This window comes from Chlorocebus sabaeus, chromosome 20 (genome assembly GCF_047675955.1).
Source record: "Chlorocebus sabaeus isolate Y175 chromosome 20, mChlSab1.0.hap1, whole genome shotgun sequence".
Lineage (NCBI taxonomy): Eukaryota > Metazoa > Chordata > Mammalia > Primates > Cercopithecidae > Chlorocebus > Chlorocebus sabaeus.
The window spans coordinates 133,601,558-133,619,920 of record NC_132923.1 but is presented as its reverse complement, the minus strand read 5'-3'; the positions used below and the strand labels follow the sequence as shown (position 1 = coordinate 133,619,920).

At 56.6% G+C, this 18,363-nt stretch overlaps 1 protein-coding gene across 3 annotated transcripts in view; it reads left to right on the top strand.

Moving 5' to 3' along the window:
- The window catches only part of PRDM16 (PR/SET domain 16), a 364,845-nt gene that overhangs the window by 161,259 nt on the left and 185,223 nt on the right, over positions 1 to 18,363 (top strand). For all 3 annotated transcript variants that reach the window (XM_007980873.3, XM_073007915.1, XM_073007914.1), the window contains exon 3: positions 13,513 to 13,563. In XM_007980873.3, the coding sequence (XP_007979064.1) occupies positions 13,513 to 13,563 (51 nt within the window). The remainder of the gene's footprint in view (positions 1 to 13,512; positions 13,564 to 18,363) is intronic.

Genomic DNA, 18,363 nt, shown 5'->3' with positions numbered 1-18,363 from the left:
TGTGTGGTACCTGTGCACATTCCTTCCCTACACCTGCCCGGTGGGACCGCACTGCAGCCTCGGGCACCATGAGGCATTGGAAGTGACGACCTTATTGTATTTCCTCTGCTTGGGGTTTTGCCTTGGCCTTTTGGTGTTGGGAGCAGGTGTGAGCAAAGGGAGGTAGGGACAGATGAGCCGCCTCTGCTCACGGAAGCCTCTCAGTCCTGGAGAGAGGCGGGGGAAGGTTTGTCCCTGCCTTTCTGCTGGCGGCTGGACTGGCTACCCAAGGACATGAGTGCCCTCTTATCTCCATCCTCCTTGGAGCTGCGGTGTCTCTGCCATGGGCCGGGGTCAATGTGCCTCCAATGTAAAAGGCCAGATCATGTATAATTTAGGCTTTCTGTGTCCCGTGTGATCTCCGTCCCATACATGTTTTTGTTTACTTTACAACCCTTCATACATGTAAAAGCCACCCATCCTTCCATCACCCTTACTAGGTTAATCGCCACAAGAGGCTTTTGGTCCACGAGTCGTGGCAGTCTTCAAAACGGGTGGTTATGTCTTGAGTGTCATCATTATTTGTGTGCTCATGCTGCAAAATAAGGGAGTGATTGGCCAGGCAGGGTTGCTGTTTGCATCTTCTCCGTCGTCATGGACAGCGGTCAAGGCCGTCTCCCTGGGGCGTCTGCCTCCCGCTTCACAGATGAGGGCATCAGGACTGCTCAACTCAGGGGATGCGGGGGCCGAGAAGTGTTTCTAGGACTCAGAACGGGAAGCGCTGGCTTGGAGCCCAGGATTCTTTTCCTGGTTTCTGCAGCCCCTCCCCGCTCTGTGAAAGGCACCAGAAGGAAGGAAGGTCGGAGGAACATTTCGTGTTGGTCAGGAAGCCCCTGAAGGCATCCTCCGGGGCAGGCAGCTTTGGCTATATGTCTGCCCGTGTCTCAGCAAGGCTGGGCAGCCCTGTGAATTCTCTGCCCTGCACTTCAGTGTGCTTGGCCCTGGACTCAGTATGGCCTGGAAATGCAGACATGGGACCCCGGGAGGTTACTTGGAAATCTGGGGTGGAGTGGGCAGCCTTTCACCTGCCAAGCCTTCCTGGTTCAGCTTCTCCACTATCCCCACCCCAAGAGAGTAAAGCTGGGCCCTGAGGGGTCCCAGCGGCAGCCACAGTTGCATGGACGCTGCACGACTCCAGAGGCGGCCAGTTTTTCACAGCAGATCAGCCCAGAATTCCTCGCTGCAGCTGTTCCTGTCACTGTGTCCCGTTAGGAAAGCGTGCAGTCTTGTTTGGTGGCACTGTGCCTCCTGCTGCCCTCACACACGGTGGTCTCGAGTTTGCAGGCAGCTGTGACCGAAACCCAGGCGCTCGGGCCTCTGCGTGTTGTCCCTACAACAGATTCGAAACATTCCTCATGTGAGAGAAAGCAGAGCTCCTCATCTCCCTCTCCCTTCCCGCTGATCCACCTCCCCCACTTCTTCAAATGGAACCAGTTCAAGGGAGGCCGGATAAGCGAAAGGCTCGGATAATGCCCTGTGGAACTGCGTGGCCTGAGTTCGAATCCCAGCTCTGCCACTTCCTGGCCCTGTGACGCTGGACAACTTAACCCACCCTCCCTGAGCCTCAGCATTTTCAGGTGTAAATGGGGATTATCGTAGGATTATCTCAAGTGTTAAATAGGATAATGCAATGATGCCTTTGGCAGAGCTAGCATATTTGCTGTTATGATTATCACTGTTATTTTATTTCAATCAAGAATAAAATACAACGGGAAACAGTTGTACTTCTGGCCTCCTTGGCTTGCAAGTTTGTGGAACCCAGAAATGCAAGTCCACAAATGCTTGCTTCATGCGTAAGTGGCATCCGTGACAAGTGAGAATGAGAGGAAGACTGAATTTGATCGGGGAAGGGCCAAGGGGGGTAGGACACTGGTGGTTGCTTCTGCTTCCTCCATCCCCAGAAAGTGCCGCCTGCCATTTTTAAGGGAGTTAAAATTCCATGTTCTGCTCTGATATGGATCCACTTCCAGATCCTGAAGGGTTCCCCGAACCTCAGTGAATGGTGTCATAAGTCACAGCCAGAGAAGAGCCCAGATTTGGGGAGGTCAGATTCACCCGCCCAGTCCTGCGTCTTGGGGCTTTCAAACATGTGTGTGACCCAGACCAGGAGATCTACGATCCTTCTTATTCACTTATGATTATTAAGAATCACCTTAATAAACGAGGGATCAATCAGCAGAGTCAAGTGGAAGTGCATTAATATGAGTCTGTCAATTTCCAGGTCATTTCTATAACTAAAAAGGGTTGAGATAAAAGATAAATGTTTGTATAGAACCAATCATTGATCCTGTGATTTATTTTCCCCGTGGAAAGAGAAGCTCCCTGGGGAGATGCTGGCACAGAACCCACCGGGCTGCCTTGGAGGACTGCCAGTAGGGGAACCTCCAGCAACTGCCCCTCCCCAGGATGTGGGTGGCCGGTGGCCGCGCAGCGCCTAGCACCTCCTGCATCGTCGGCGTGGGGAAGGGACCATCAGCATTTTCAGAAGCAGGGTGGAAAATGGCCAGCAGTGGACCTGGGAGGGCACACCTTTCAGATGTGAGTCGGGACAGCCACTTTGGGGTTTGCAGTGCCAGAACTTAGTGTTGGTTTAAGTGAACGGGAGAAGGTACAGAGCACCCCCCAGAGCTGGGGTCCCTTCCTGCTGCTGCCACTCGTGGTGAGCAGAATCTAACCTGGGGCGCAAAGGGCTCAGGCTGAGCATGGATCATCCCCTGCTCACAGACACTGGCCTTTGGGAGATGGAGAAACTGCGCCAGCATCCTTCTCCCTGTCCCTGTGGGTGCGGCCAGCCTGGTCTGGTCCTGTCTGCCCAGTGGGCCTGGAGTAGTCTCCTTCAGCAGCCTCCGTGTGGCCTCCGTAACTTTACTAAGACAGGAGAGTCGACGTTAGATTGTCCCCTCACAAAATAAACTAATGATGAATGAAGAGGGCAGGGCAAGCTTTTGGAGGTGATGGATGGGTTTATGGCATGGATCGTGGCGATGGTTTCTCGGTGCATTCTTACGTCTCTGGGCTCATAAAGTTGTCTACGTTAAATATCAACAGCTTTTTATATGCCAATCATAGCGCAATAAAGTGTTGGTTTTTTTTTTTTAAGTGGGGGGAAATTCTATAAACTCTGGGAGACTGTTGAGACGGCCTCTCGCAGGTGGGAGTGGCTGCTGGAGGATGGGCACAGGGTCCACGGCTCTCCTTTCGTTTGTCCTGGCTGAGCCTGGAGCCCTTGGCTCCTTGACACTCCCACCAGGTGGGATGTGACGTTCAGGTTTGCGATTGGGTTGGTCCTGGTGTCCTGGGGGTGTGCTCAGGGTTTAGGCACTTGGCACCCGGGCATAGGACGGCTGTGTTGATTTTGTCTTCAGGGCTGTCATCCCTGACTCATCCCCTCTTCTGGAGGGCCTTCCTCTGGGGTAGCTTTGATGCTTCCTCTCCAGTAGGGTCACCAATGGAGGGGTTTCCCAGGACAGGGGCTTTCAGTGCTCAAATCCAGACAGTCCTGGCCACAGGTTGGTCCCTTTGTCCCTGGGGCACTGACACGGAGCCTGCACAAAGGAGCTGTCCCTGCTCCAGCAGTTCAGGTCCATCCTCAGCTCCCCAGGCTGCCCCCGCCAGGTCACTTCCAGGCCAAGCAGCAGCAAGACAGGCGGGAGCCGGACCCTGTGCCTCGAGGCCCGGGTATCTGATTTCCAGACGCCTGCCCAAGACGCCTGGTCCAGCAAGAGGCCCTGAGCCTGTCAGGGCGGCCAGGGCAGCTTCCCTAAGCCCCATAGTCAGAGAGGCACCCCGAGCACAGGGCCCCTGCATGCTGGATGGCCGGACCCCACAGTGACTGTGCCAGTCCCCATCCCCCACCCACAGGCCAGGGCCTGGTTCCCAGGGGCCCGGCCCAGGTGAACACGATCATGTAGCAGCTCTGTACATCCTGCAAGGAGAGCTCCCATTTTCCATTCAGTAGCTCATGATTTATCATTCGGTAAATGCCACGTGGGGTCTCCGCTGTGTTCCTGCTCGGAGGAGCCGTGATGGTGCCTGACACCCTGCCTTTGGCCTAAAGGGGTGTCTAATCCAGGAGGGAGGATGAGCCTGCCTGTAACAACTGGGCAGCTTTGAAGCGAGTGCCGGCCATCGTTCTCGTTCTCCAGGCTGCAGGGCCCTAATGAAAGTTGGTGGAGAAATGCAGTGTGAGTGGGTTGGGTCAAGGTCACCTGCCGTCCACCTAGAACCATCAGCCTCAACACCACCTTCCTAGCACAGGAGCTACAGAATGTGGAGGGCGTCCCTGGGATCGGCCCCCCTGGCGTCCGAGCCAGAGCCCCCTACCGAGCCCTGTCTGCAGGGCCTTGGGCCCCGCGAGGCCGCCCAGCTGCTCCAGGTCTTGCCTTTCCTCTCCTAGAACCCAGGCCCTCAGACGGAAGCTCTGAGACCAGCTCCAGGAACAAACAGCCTCGCAGAACTTTCTCCTCATTTCCAGGGCACGCATGTCCAGTTCCTGAGCTGGCTACGGGAGGCCCTTGGACCGGCCACTGCTTCCCTTTCTCATGCTGGAAGTCATGACTCGTCATGAGCCATTGATCGCAAGGGCCACACGTCATCCGCTTTGATGATTTACATTCCCTTCCCCTGGGGACATCAATCTTCCGGGAGCAGAAGGAGGAAGGCATCCACAGAGGGTCAGAAGCAAGGCTGGACACCCCTGGGCTCGGGGACAGGGGCCTGCAGAGATCCTTCCTGCTCGCCCTGCTGCCCAGCAGAGAAAGGGCTCTGGAGCCGGCACCCCAGGGGCTGATAGCCTCCTGCCAGTCCCCGCACCAGGTGACCCTCACCCGCTCTCACCTCGCTCCAACAGCAGGTGCTCCAACAGCAGGTGCCCCCAGGTGGAGCCCAGGAATAATGGGCCTTCCCCAGCTCAGTCTGACACAGGGGAAAAAGCACCCCTGAGTCCAGGAGGGGGGCGGGTCTCAGCCACGTAGACCCCTGGAAGCCTGCCATACTCCAGCGCATCTCCAGGCTGGGTCTGATCTCCCCAAGGCCCCTCATTTGGAAAGGGCTGACCTGCATATGTGGGGCGGGGCTCTGAGATCTGGAGCAGCCCATTGAGCACAGGGAGGGGTGTTGTGTGGTGGAGGAGCTGTGTCTTTGGCTTGGTGGAGAATTCAAAGCTGTGGCTGGAATGGCCCAAGCGTTCCGGAAGTTTGGGAAGCTCTGAGTGTGGTAACCTGCACTCTCTCCTCTCCGGAAAGGGATAGCATGGCGGGGGCAGTATCCAGAGAGCAGACACCACCCTCCCCAGACACCTGCAGCCCCAGTGCAGGTGGTCACTTATATCCCTGCCCCAAACTCTACCTTGTGCCCCAAGGTGCTAGAGGCAGAGGGCAGAGCACGGTCACAGCCGGGGCAGGCCAGGGGGACCCCACAGTGACTCCTTGTCTCCCACAGCCCCAGAGGCTGGGAAGGAGGCCTGGAGAGACCTGGCGAGGGGCAGCTTCCCAGGCCAGGAGCGGCTGGAGTGAGAGACAGGCCCCCCACCCTAGGGCTTCCAGCAGCCTCGGCCTCTGAGAGGCTCCCATGACTTCCAGATCAAGGACCACAAACTTGCTAATGACCTGGGGGGCACTTGTCTGACCACTGCATTGGTGATGAGGCCTCACAGGGCAGCTTGCAGGCTGGAAGGGAGTGGGGGCCTCCTAGGTGCTTCACCAGCAAGCTGTGCCGTGGCCATGGGCCCCACGCTGATGGGTGCCTCCATGACCTGGGCTGGGGGCCAGGGCTGGTCAACACCTGCGTGCCTTTAGGCTTCCCTGGGAAAAGGGGCTGTCCAGCCCTGCCCTCAGTATGCGCCACCTCCTCAGGGCCCACTCACCTTGATCTTGGCAGGGCCCCTGTGAATCAAGGTGAGCCCGGGTTAACACTCCCCTGCTGTGCAAATTCAGAAGGCTGCTTTCCCTCTCTGAGCCCCTACCTCTTCTGCAAAGATCAGGAAGCCACAGCCTTCCTCGTGGGCATGTTCTGGGATTTAGATGCATTAATGTGGGCCAAGTACCCAGTGCGGAGCCCGGCCTGCCTGGCCCTTGGCCCTCCACCTCACCATGGAGTCCTCTTGTCCTGGGCAGCCTCCTCCTCTGTGTGAGGAGAGCCAGACAGGTCCTAGCAGATGGGGGAAGCTGGGGGGGCGCAGGCCAGATGGAGCCCACTGCGGGGCCCCACACTTGGGTCAGCAGGGAAGACCCCCACATACTCCTCCGAGCAGACATGAAGAGGGAGACCCCGTGGGGACCCCGTGGGGACCCGTGCACGCAGGAAGCCGTCCTCCGTGCAAACTGTCCCTCCTCCACGCCCCACGCCCCCACCGTCCGTTTCTTGCCTCCATCCGAAAGCCTCTGCCCGAGTGAAATCCCTCAGCCTGGTCCTCAAAGGGCCACAGCAGAGCCCCCCCAGGCCCTCCCAAACCAGGGGCTCCTCCATCTCTGGGGCGCTCATTTGCACCCTGCTAACACCTTTGTGCATGCTGCCGCACTCCCAGGCCCCGTCACCTCCTGGACTCCCCACCCCTCACTCCCAGCCCCCATCACCTCCTGGACTCCCCACCCCTCACTCCCAGCCCCCGTCACCTCCTGGACTCCCCACCCCTCACTCCCAGCCCCCGTCACCTCCTGGGTCCCCCGCCCGCACTCCAGGACCCCCCCTGCACTCCGGGACACCCCCCGCACTCCGGGACCCCCTCCGCACTCCAGGACCCCCGCTGCAAGAGGACCTCAGCTCCCAGACTGGAGGTCTTTCCTCTTCCTCGTGCTGATGTTGCCGTGGAAGGCAGGGTGGGTCCTATCCATTGTCTCCGCCCCAGAGTAGCGAATTCTGGACTAAACACTGTTTCCATATTTTTTAAATGTCTCCAAGGCACCCTCCATGGGGCAGTATAGACCAAAGGTGCTCAATACTGCTTATGAAATGAGGACACGAAGGGGTGTGGAGCCTGCTCTTGGGGGCCAGGGAGAGGAGGAGCAGTGGTCGTTCACTCTTCCCCACAGGAAGGGAGATGCATGCGGGGCCAGCCTCACCCGGGCGGCGTGTCCAGGCCAAGGGGCGCGCTCACAGGCAGGGCTGCCAGCGAACAGAGTGTTCTTGGAACATCAGAAACAGAGCAGGCCATGCCCAGATTTCGAACCTTCGAGGCCTCGCTGGCCAGGCGGTGGCAGCCCTGCAGGTTGAGAGAAAATCACTGGGCATGCATTGATGTCTGCTGGCCCCCGCAGTAGTTCTTGTGGCCAGAGCAAAGCAGAAGGCCCCATCACACCAGGTCGGCGGAGATGCTGCCTGCCTGGAGCTCGGGTCCCGTGGGGTTGGGGGCGAAGATGCTGCATCCTAGTGCTCTCCCCTGCTCGGGGTCCTGGAAGCAGAGCGGCCTGGCTTCTCTCATTGGCCAAAACAAAGAGGGTTTGGAAGGTAGGGCTTAGGGGCCGTCCCCTCGTGTCGCACAGCCCCATGGGGTTCTCATGAGGAACCCAGGCCACCTCTGATGACAGGGCCCAACGCGGGAGACTTGTGAAGTCTTTGGTGGTTGGGGTGGGGGGATGTAGAGGGCAGGAGTAAGGGAGGTGGCGGCTGGGAGTGTAAACAGCGGCGTAGAGACCTCTGTGCTTTTCGGGACGGGCTCTCCAGAGCTCAGGGTCCTTTTCTGTGCCGTACTTGACTATGTAAATATTTTTCTTAGGAGTAAAGAGAGAGCCTCCATTCATTGGATAGATCTCACTTGAAGGAACTGAGAAGTATCTGTTTAGGCATAAAAGCTAAAAACAGTGTCCAAGGAGCTTTAAAAAAAAATCATTTCTGTAGCTCAAACACGGCCAAGCTGATTTTTTTAAATGCAAAAAATAAATAAATATTACCCGACTCCCGGTTGAGAGCTCAAGGGTTTGTGTCAACACCAGTGCAGTCTTTGCTCTGGGAGCCAGAGCCGGGGCGGCCGGTGACTAACCGCCTTTCACGGTTCTTGCGGGAGCTGCCAACGGGAAGCCACCCAGCTCCACTGGAGCCCACACGGCCAGAGGGAGCTTGGCCACGGAGAGAGGCCTGGCCGGGGTTCAGGTGCAAGTCCCGGGTGGAAGGGCCTGGCGTGTGGCTTCTTCCTGCTGAGGCATCCACCCAGAGGTCTCTGTCCCACCGGCACACACTCCAGGAGTCAGGAGGCCTGCATTTGAGTGCGGGCGCCGCCCTGAGCAGCTCCTCATCAACTGCCCGGTCACCTCAACTCTGCAGCCCCTGTTTCCTGTCTACACAGCAGGGGCATTGCTGGTTCCTGCTTCCTACGTGTGGTTGTGAGGAGGAGGTCTGCATCCTCGGTGCCTGAGACAGGCCCCCCACATGCGACAGGGTCCCAGAAGATGACCTGCTGCTGTGATGATTGGCCTTACCATTGCCATCACCTTGAGGCAACATTTACACCAGGGAAATTGGCAACACCCAGGGCTTCCATTTGGAAAAGAAAATGACGAATGAGATTTGTTCTTTAAAAACTCCATCTTCTCAGAAAAGGAGGATGTGTGGGTGGCTCTCCAAGAGTTAGATGATCCTGAGATGTGAGGCTCAGTGTGGCCTAGTCATGAGCTTCAAGCCCTGCCAGGGGCACTGTTTAGTTGGTTGTAAAACCCTGCTGAACGTGTAGGCTGCAGGGAAGCTGAAGCTGCTGACCACCAAGACCACTGCTCAGGCTGTGTCTCCAGCAGAACCCTGAGCCCCTCGACCCCACAACCTCCCAGCAGTGAGCAGAGCGAGGTTTGGAGCCTAGATGGGATGTGGGGGTTGTGGAGGGCTCCATCAGCCCTGCCATTTGAACACCCTTGGGTGCCCTGCACAGACAACCCTGACCCCCCGACTCTACCCACAGGGGCTTCTTCAAGGAGAGGAGGCCTTGGAATCAGCTTTTAGTAGGTTCTAGACTCAGACCCACATCTTTGGGTCCAATGAAGCTACTTCAGAAATGGGCAAGAAAGAAAAGTAGGTTAGAACCAGGCACAGTGGCTCACTCCTGTCGTTCCAGCACTTTGGGAGGCCAAGGCAGGAGAATTGCTTGAGTCCAGGAGTCAGAAATCAGCCTGGGCAACACAGTGAGACCCTGTCTCTACAAAAAATACAAAAAATTAGCCAGACATGGTGGAGCATGCCTCTAATCCCAGCTACTTGGGAGGCAGAGGTGGGAAGATGACCTGAGCCCAGGAGGTCAAGGTTGCAGTGAGCTGATCGAGCCACTGCACTCTAGCCTGCGGGTGTGGGGTGGGGAGAGAGAGAGAGAAGAAAGGAAAGAAGAAAGAAAGAAAAGGAAGGGAGGGAGGGAGGGAGGGAGGGAGGAAGGAAGGGAGGGAGGAAGGAAGGTTGGTTTAGAGCCAAGCTGGGCATGGTGGCTCACACCTATAATCCCAGAACTTTGGGAGGATTGCTGGAGTCCAGGAGTCCCAGCCTGGGCAACAGAGTGAGACCCCATCTCTACAAAAAGTAAAACAAATTAGCCAGGGTGGTGGTGTGCCTGTTGTCCCAGCTGCTCAGGAGGCTGAGTTGAGAGGATCGCTTGAGCTCAGGAGGCTGAGGCTGCAGTGAGCCATGATTGCACCACTGCACTCCAGCCTGGGTGAGACACCCTGTTTCAAAAAAAAAAAAAGAAGAAGAAGAAGAAAGAAAAGAGAAGTCGGTTAGAGAGAGGAGGTTTGCTCTCAATGCCAAGAGCAAGGGGTGCGTTAACTGGAGTGTTGGGGGCCCTCATGGGCCTCAGCCTCTGCCGCGCCAGGCTCCATTCACCTCCCGCCAGTTTGGAAGCAGCTCCGTGGCCGGGGCTCACTCTGGGCTTCCTCCTTTGTTAGGTTCTCAGATACTTTAATAACAGATACTTTTGACGGGAGAGAAACCTTCTGGGATCCATTTGTGACACCGAACAGCAAGCTGAGCCCCCCTGGGGCCGCGCCAGAACTCCAGAGCCGTAAGCGCCTCTGCGTACGTGGCCTCTTTGCTGACTTTTTGGAGAACAGAGGGTATTTATTTTAAGAGTCAAAAAAGAGGTTCTGACCAACCCCACTTAGCTAAATCCTGGCACTGGTACCCGCGAGAGAAGCTAAATGCCAGAGGTCAGACCTCGTTTTTTTGGCTAAAACGCTTAATCAAACACACCTAATACTTCTGCTGGGGTGCGGAGAGGTGGAGAGCGCGGTGGCCATTGCCAGCAATCCAGGGGCCAGCGGTGCGTGTGCTGAGGGCCCAGCTAGCAAAATAAAGAGAGTTTTCAGCAGAACAGCGGCTCAGGCAAGGGAGGGAGCCGGGGCTGAGGAAGCCGGGGAGCGCGTCCAGCCGTTTTCCCACCTGAGTTCAGCAGCGAGTGAAGGGGCAGAGTGAATGGTCTTCATACCTGCCAAGGTGGGCTGTGAGATGGGGCAGGCAGTTCCGGAACGCGGCTCAGGCCCCAGTGCCCCTCCTGCAGGAGGCTGCTTCTTTCTCTGTTGCCATCGGGCACCGGCTTCCTCTTCAAGGGGTGCAGGGCAGCTGGGGAGGGCTCTCCATCTGTGCGGCTATTCCGTGGCTCCACACTGGGCTCCGCTGTGACCACAGTCCTCAGCAGCCCACACCCTCTGCCCAAAGGGGGGCCAGGCCTTGCGCTCAGGGGATCCAGAGAGACAGCCGGGAGCCCAGCAGCTGTAGCACCTGCTCCCACCACCACCCCGGGCTGGCCAGGTCCCACCTCCTGATGCCACCCTGTATGACCAGGCCCTCCTGGTCGGTGCGTCGCATGTAACGCCTTCAACTATTGGGGCCAGTGTTGGAGGTCCGTCCCTGCATCCCCACCTGATGACAAGCTCCGGGGAGCAGGAGTGCGGGCCAAGCCCACGCACAGACCCTGTCAGACTCTGCCAGAAAGGCAAAAAGGGCCTCCGCATGGCATGACAGATGGGTTTACGGGGGCGTTCCATCCCACCCGGCCACTCAGAGGGCAGGGAGGCAGGAAGATCAGGCCACCAAAAGTGCAAGTGGAAATGCAACTGGCCACAGCAGGAACGGAGCACACCTAACAGAGAGCAGTGTGGACAGAGGGAGGGGGAGGGCGGCCGCCACCTGAAAACTTTGCATCTGAGGCCACAGCAGGCCCAGGGTGGCATCGGTGGGTGGATGGAGGGCTCTAGCCCCCTCTGAATGTGGGGATGCGGTGTTAACAAGGGCTCCTGGACTGACCTGGCCGGGGGATGATGGTGGGGGTGTCACTTGCATTGGGAATGGCTTGAATGGGCTGTGGCACGCACTTTCCCACTGGGAACAGGAGGGAGCCTCCAGGAAAATGCCCAACCAGAGGCCACCAAATGCTCCCAGACCAGCGCCAGGCCCCTGTGGGCTCTGGGCGGGTGTGTGGGTTTGTGAGCAGGCACTGGCAGGGCAGGGTGAGGAGGGCAGGGCCCTCTCGCTGGTGGTGTCTGCGCAGGTGCCTGTGACTTGGCCGCGAATGCCAGAGAGACACAACCAGCATCTCACTCCTCGATGCACCTCATGAAGCAGGCAGGACTGCGGAGGCCCTGGTTCTGGTTTCAGCCCAGCCTTTAACTGGCAACGAGATCCACAGTTTCTCTGCTCGGGGCGGCTCACTATGGCGGGATCTGTCCTACTCTCAAGAGCTCCAGGGCCCCCAGTGGGATGGGCGTCCCTTTCACCAGACCTGGGATGGCCACACGGTCCTCCAGCATCCAGAGCAAGGACAGATTCCACCTGAGCACTGCCTTGAGCTCTGCCTCCAGGGGGTCATCGTGGGGGCTGCTGGCACAGAGGAGCCAGCGCTGAGTCAGTGCCTACCGAGTGCTGTTACAATTCCGTCAGTATTACAACTGGATTCCGTGACGCAGAATATGGGCTTGAGGGGTACTGGCAGCCTTGTGGTTAGGAAGGCCTGACCCCACAACCCTAGCTGAGTATTCAAGTCATCAATACGCCTCAAGCTCTGCCTCCAGCCTCAGGACCGCGGGCAGGTCACACACCTCCTAAGGCTTTCTCCTCTTCCAAACGCAGCCCATCTAGGTGCCTGAATCTAGCAGCCGTCACTGCCATTCACGTTAGCGCAGGGTGACCCGGAAGGCGATCAGGCTGGGCCCCGCTGTGGCTGGGAACGCCAGCTTGTCAATTGCGCCTTGGCAGGCACGCTGTGCTCCGTCCTTATGATGTGTAAAGTCATCATGTAATATTGAGGGGAGGGGAAGGAAAACCTTTGGCTTGAGCATCATTTCTCCTTTTATTTTTCAAGTATCAGTTTCGATCTGGGTTCTATTCTTATGGAAACAACGTTGTGGTTTCCATATACTCATCCGTGCACGGCCACTTTGGGTCCAGAAGGGAAAAATCCAATTTCTAGAGCTCGTTTGTCAGTTTGCTTAGCACAGACAGCACTCTGGGACGGGTCACTGAGACGCCGCCCCTCTGGAGTGCAGCCTGGTGGCTTTTAAGAGGAGACACCTGGCAAAATGCTCTCCAGAGCCAAAGAACGTTCCAGCCGGAGCAACCCGGGAGGAAGAACAAGCTGACTGCTGACCCACTCCAGCCTCCCTGTCTCGGCCTCTGTCACACGTGGGTGAGGGGGCGGGAGCTCCTGTGAGGCCCACAGCGAACTGCTAGCCACTAGACACAGCGGCTTTTCTGCCTTAGCTTGATTTCCTTTGAGAAGTTTCCTCCAAAAGCCATAGGGGACATCCCCCTCCCAGGGATATGGATGGGAGTGAAGAGCCAGTTAAAACGCTCACACCTCTGATTTGCCAAAAAAGAGGAAGCAGAGAAATGGCATGAGCTCCCTCTCTCTCCAGCACCCACCAAGCTGTCCTTCTGCAGGGCGCTGGCCAACCTCTGCCCCTCACTCTGGCCGCCCGCCTCTGTCTCCTGGTACCGCTGGGCAGAGTTCAGCTCCCCCTAACCTCCACCTCCCGAGCTGGACTGTAAGCCCCCAGAGGGCAGGGACCACACCTTGCTGTCCCTCACCTGTCCAGGGCCAAGCACAACATAGGCCAAGTTATGTCTAAATACACACGGTGTGATTTGTCCATGGAACTCGGAGGAAATAAAAATAGAGTCTGTTCAGCATCCGGGGTGTCTGTGTGCTCTGCCCAGATGCTTCTCATAAATAATACAAATGGCTCACCTTGAGATGCCTCGACCTGGGTCCTCACCCAACCACTAAAGGGCCAGAGTGAGTGACACACTGTGTCTCCATCCCTGGAGTGTGGTGTTTCCAGGGAGGTGAAGTCCCTGGGGGGTGCTTGGGGTCCTCGGTGATGGGGGAGCCTCTGCTGGAAGAAGGGGTACCTGCAATCAATGGAGCCTTCATTTCCTGCTGTGGAGAAGCCGCTGGGTCCCACCCTGTGACTTCTGGGGACAGTGGATCTGTCCCCACCATTTAGAACCCAGTGTAGCTTGAGAACGACGTTTTATCAGAAACTAACAACCCCTCTCAAAATTGTTTTGCAGCAAATGCTGACAGATGCGGAAGTGTCACCCCAGGAAGGCTGCATCAAAAAGGTAGGAGAGCTCGTCCCGCGCCGTCTCGGCTCCCCAGAGTTCTCGGAGCTCCTGGCGGGGCGACCGCCATCCCAGCTGTCCCTGAGTTAACAAGCGTGCAGTCGGAATGTTGCTGGCAGGCCCTGAGCAATGTGTTATCCGTGGACTGACGTGTGCACAGGACGGTGGCTTTGCTGTCATTAGCAGGGACGCTTCTTTTTATTGTGTGGGGAGGTGGGGATAATGTCGCCGTAGGGTCACAGGTACGGGGCCATCCGCCACTCTCCTAACTCCCAGGAGCGGAGGAGAGCCCTGTACCTGTGGGAAAGCTTCAGGCCACGCAGACAGGAAAATTAAATAAACGCAGGTTGTGTTTATTTAACTGTCTTCGCTGGATACTCTCATGAAAAGAATACGGGGAAAAATTGGCTGCAGATTCAACAAAGCCTTTTGCTGCACTCGTAGCTTCCAAAGAAGCATCGCTTTAAATAAGCAAACCAGGAGGCGAAAGAAAAAGGGTCCACGTGGCATTATCCACAGCTTTGCTGACTGGTGGTGGGTGACGGCTGGTGGACAAACATTAGCTCTAACAGATTCAGAGGGAGAACGATATGCAGAGAAACACACAGGCCCTGGGGAGACACACACAGTCACACGTGTCGCTGGGTGTGCACACTGCAGTCTAGACGGCCAGGAGGAGGAACGGCCTGGAAAGCAGCTCCAAAACCTAGAACCCATTCAGCAGCCAGAACTCGGCTTCCAGGGGATATGCATTGTCTGCACGCACACACAGACGTCCACAGACACAGGCACGCTCACACGTGGTGGCCGATCTCCTATTTTCTCGGGTTTTCTAGTAAAATTAAAGTAACAGTCTCTCGCTTGGCATCTTTGCTTTAAAGCAAGATAAAATTCAGAGAGTCACATTTACACATCTCCACCCAGACAGCATCGCGGGGGACGGGGGGCACCGTGGGGGCTGCTGGCACAGAGGAGCCAGCGCTGAGTCAGTGCCTACCGAGTGCTGTTACAATTCTGTAAGAATTACAACTGGTTTCCGTGACGCAGAATATGGGCTTGAGGGGTACTGGCAGCCTTGTGGTTAGGAAGGCCTGACCCCATGACCTGAGCTGAGTATTTAAGTCGTCGATATGCCATTTTTCTCCCAAAGTCAAAGGAAAGCCCTGTGCTAGTTCCACCAAACTCCCAGTCTCTCAGCTGAGGCATTTGGGGTGGAGCTGCCTATGAGGGACAGGGACCCACCATCTGGGCAGAGCTATCCGCAAAGCACAGGGGACCTGACCCTTCTCTTCAGGTTCAACCCCAGAGACATTGATTTTAGAGAAACCATGGCAATGGAGACTTCTTCTGAGCCCGCAGTGACCCACTGAAGGGCCTCTGGAAACCGGGCGAACTGGTTCCCATGTCCCTCCCCATCACTCGTGTGGCTGTCTGGCCTGCTGGGGTCCTTCTGTCTGAGGACAAGGTGTTAGTTCTCAGTCCCCGCCGTCCACAGGATGCCTGAGGTCTTCCTGCACCCATGTTTGACTGCGCCATGGAGCAAATTCCAGGGCTGGTCTTTTCCACTCTCCCTCTTTCTTCTTTCCTGCCTCTTTAAATGATTTCACATTTTCTTAAAGGACGTAGAGGAGCAGGAAACAGTAAGCAGCGCTGCTGATTTCCGAGAACTGCAGTATTTTCACTTCACGCAAAAAGTGACCTGCAGTTAGTGCGAATCCCTCAAGCTCTCGAGTGAGCCTGAAAGCATTGAGTTTTGCACCCCATGCGTCCCTGGACCCTCTGACGTTTTCAAGACGCCCTCCTTGGCTGCGCCTCTCCTAAGTGCGTCGTGGAGGTGGCCTGGCAGGAGGTTAGAAGGGGATCAGCTTATGCTGGGAGGGATTGCTTGGTCTAGGAACAAGGGTCAAGGCAGAAGGTTAAAAGGTCAAGTCTAGATTTAAAGGGCACGGAGGAGGCAAGTGCTGGCTGCTTCTGAACCAGAATGAAATAGGACAGAAGGAGGGTGACGTGGGCACCACCTTCTGTGTCTCTGGGCCACAGTGGGGTTTGCCTTTTTGTCTCATATATGGGCCATCAGGTCTTGCCCAGTGTGGCCCAAGGTCATTCTTGAGAGCGGCTCCCGGGGTGGGTATGAGGTGCTGTCCAGCCAGGGGCCGACTTCCAAGTGCCCAGGGCAGCCAGGCATCCCTCTGACGCAGGCCCTTGGAAAGCTGGTTGAGAGCCTTGGGTTGGGCTGAGGAGTTCCAGCTTCCACCGTCCCACAGAATCAGAGCAGACCCAATGCACGAGACCCCCCACAACACCACTGCAGCTGCAGGGAGCTCAGTGCAGGGTACGAGAGCCAGCATCAAGGGTGTTGGTGGGCGGTCCTGTCTAAGCAGGCCTCCTGACCCCAGCCCAGGGCTCCTCCCTGCTGCTGCCCTGCAAGCCCAGTCCGAGGGGCTGGGGGCTGCCTGGAGGAGGCGTCCTCACCCAAGTCCTCAGGCGCAGCTCCACCAGAGCGGGAGGCTGCTACACAGCACTGCCTGAGCCGTCAACTCACAGTTTTTTCAGCCTCTACACTAAACACCGTCAGGTCTGGGAGATTCGAGTGTTTGCCAAGGTCACGCTGGTGGGAGAATCAGATCCCTAACCCCAGGGCTCTGACTGGACCCATTCAGTTACATTTCCAGGCACTCTCGGGGGCCCGGGGGAGTTGGGGCTGAGAGACTGAGAGATGTGAGCTAAAATTCAAAGGCAAAGGTTTCAGACTCGGGGGCCAGGAAGACCAGGACAGACAGCCCTCGAGAGATACCAGTCCAGACAGAGGCCGCACCCTGCAAACAGAGGCGCCACTTAGAGCTATCAGTATAGGTGCAATGTGTGGATTGCTACGGTAACTGTGCACACCGTGGTGCTGTTTTCAGGATGAATTCAGTGCAATCCTTACTTATAGGACGAGGACTCTGGTTTCAGGGTTTTGTAGTTTGCGTCACCCAAAGGCGCACTTGGGAGCATTAAAAACCTCATAGGTGAACATCACGGTGTAGGGGGCAGGTGCGCTGTGTGACCTGTGGGTGTGCAGCTCCTGTCTCTGACTTCAGTTCATCCATTGCTGGGAGGATTAAACTTCCTGTTCTTTATCTGCCTCAGTGAAATGTGACGAAGTTAATTAATTCAATCAGCAGCTTGGCACATGAGCTGCAGAAAAGGTGATGTTTTGTGGGGAAGGCACGGTTAGGAATTTTAAGTATCAGAGAGGGAGGTTTCCAAAGGGGCTGGATGCAGGATGACCCTACTCAGAATGTACAGGCGAAGGTGGCCGGGTCGGGGGATGTGTGGAGGCCTGGGATTCGAACCCATGACTGTGGCGCGCGGCGGGGCTCCTGTGGGAACTACAGAGGTGCCTCCCGTCAGCCCCGCCCCCGCCCCCAGGAGGGCGGAGCCACCAGCAGCCGCAGGGGAGGGTCCTCCTTCATCCCTCCTGTGCCCCTTCAGCCTCGCCCTGGCCTCCCGTGTCCCCTCTGTCTCCCACCCCGGCCTCTGCGCCTTCGTTCACTCCGCAGCCCGTGCGCCCGTGCAGCCCAGCGCTTTGGCCCCGTCCCCGCGCCCGCCCTGGTGCGCCCTGGGTGCGCGTCACCGGTGCTTCCCCAAAGTCACATTGACTGTGGGTCGGGCTGCGTCGCGCCTTTCCTGGCCGCGGTGCGGGGACCTCTGGGACCGTTCCCTCCAGCGGACTCTCTATTTAGTCTCTGTTTACTTAGAGGGAAAGCCCGGGGGCTCCTGGAGAGCAAACATCTGCGGGAGATAATCTAGCGAGTCGTCCATCCATCACTCAGGGCGCGCGGCTCCCTGGAGAGCCCGCCAGAGCCGGTAATAAAAAGGCCGGGCGAAGAGGCTTTGGGGACGAATCAAGAGCCGTGTTAAGGGCTCGCTGAAAATGGATGGAAGACATTATTAAGGCTCAATGGCCATCTTATCAAAATCCAATAGGATAGACATTTGGCAAAAGGCTTAAATTTATTCTTTGACTTTCTGGAGGGCTCGAATTTATCCGTTAACAAGAGTGTAGTCCACCCGGGAGATGCTATCAGCTGAAAGAATTTTGATTCAATCTCTGGCGATATGAAAGGGGAAACATGGCCCGGCAGCCTTTCCCTTTGTCCACTTTATCGTGTTTTCCTTCCCTCTCTTGAAAAGGAAAGACGTGTTAATACAGAACGGGAAAACACAAACAAAAGGAAGTGACCTTTTCTCTTATTTTTATTTTCTCTTCCCCTCCGCTTCTTTATCCCCCTCCTCCCAAAAATAAATACATCGTGAATTCGCATGGGACGGCTAGGCCTGAGGACCTGAAAAAAACCCTTCAGAAGCTTCGGAAAAATGCGCCCACCCCAGCCAGCCCCCAGGGCGAGGGGCGGGAGTGCAGAGGCTTAGAGGAGGGTCAAAAATAAATCGAGCTAATAAAGTCATTCCGCTGGAAGAGGGGCCGGTGATGGGTCCATAAATCTCTCCCGGTTATTATTATTACATACAAAATGCTACAGGTCATAAAAGTCATCTGATAGCCCAGCCTCGCATTGTCCAAACAGGGTGATTGATTGATAATGATGATAATTTGTGAAATGATTATTTGGATGTTAGAACCATGGCCTGTCCCACTGGGCTGTGGTGCGGGCATTTTCTATAGCTCGGCCCGGGCAAAATGCCTCCGGTAACAAGGAATCCAGAGGTTTTCTGTGTCCGTCCCGTGGGGACTGGGGGCTAACGAAGGATGACTCCTGATCCCAGGAAGATGGGAGCGAGACAGACAGGCAACTG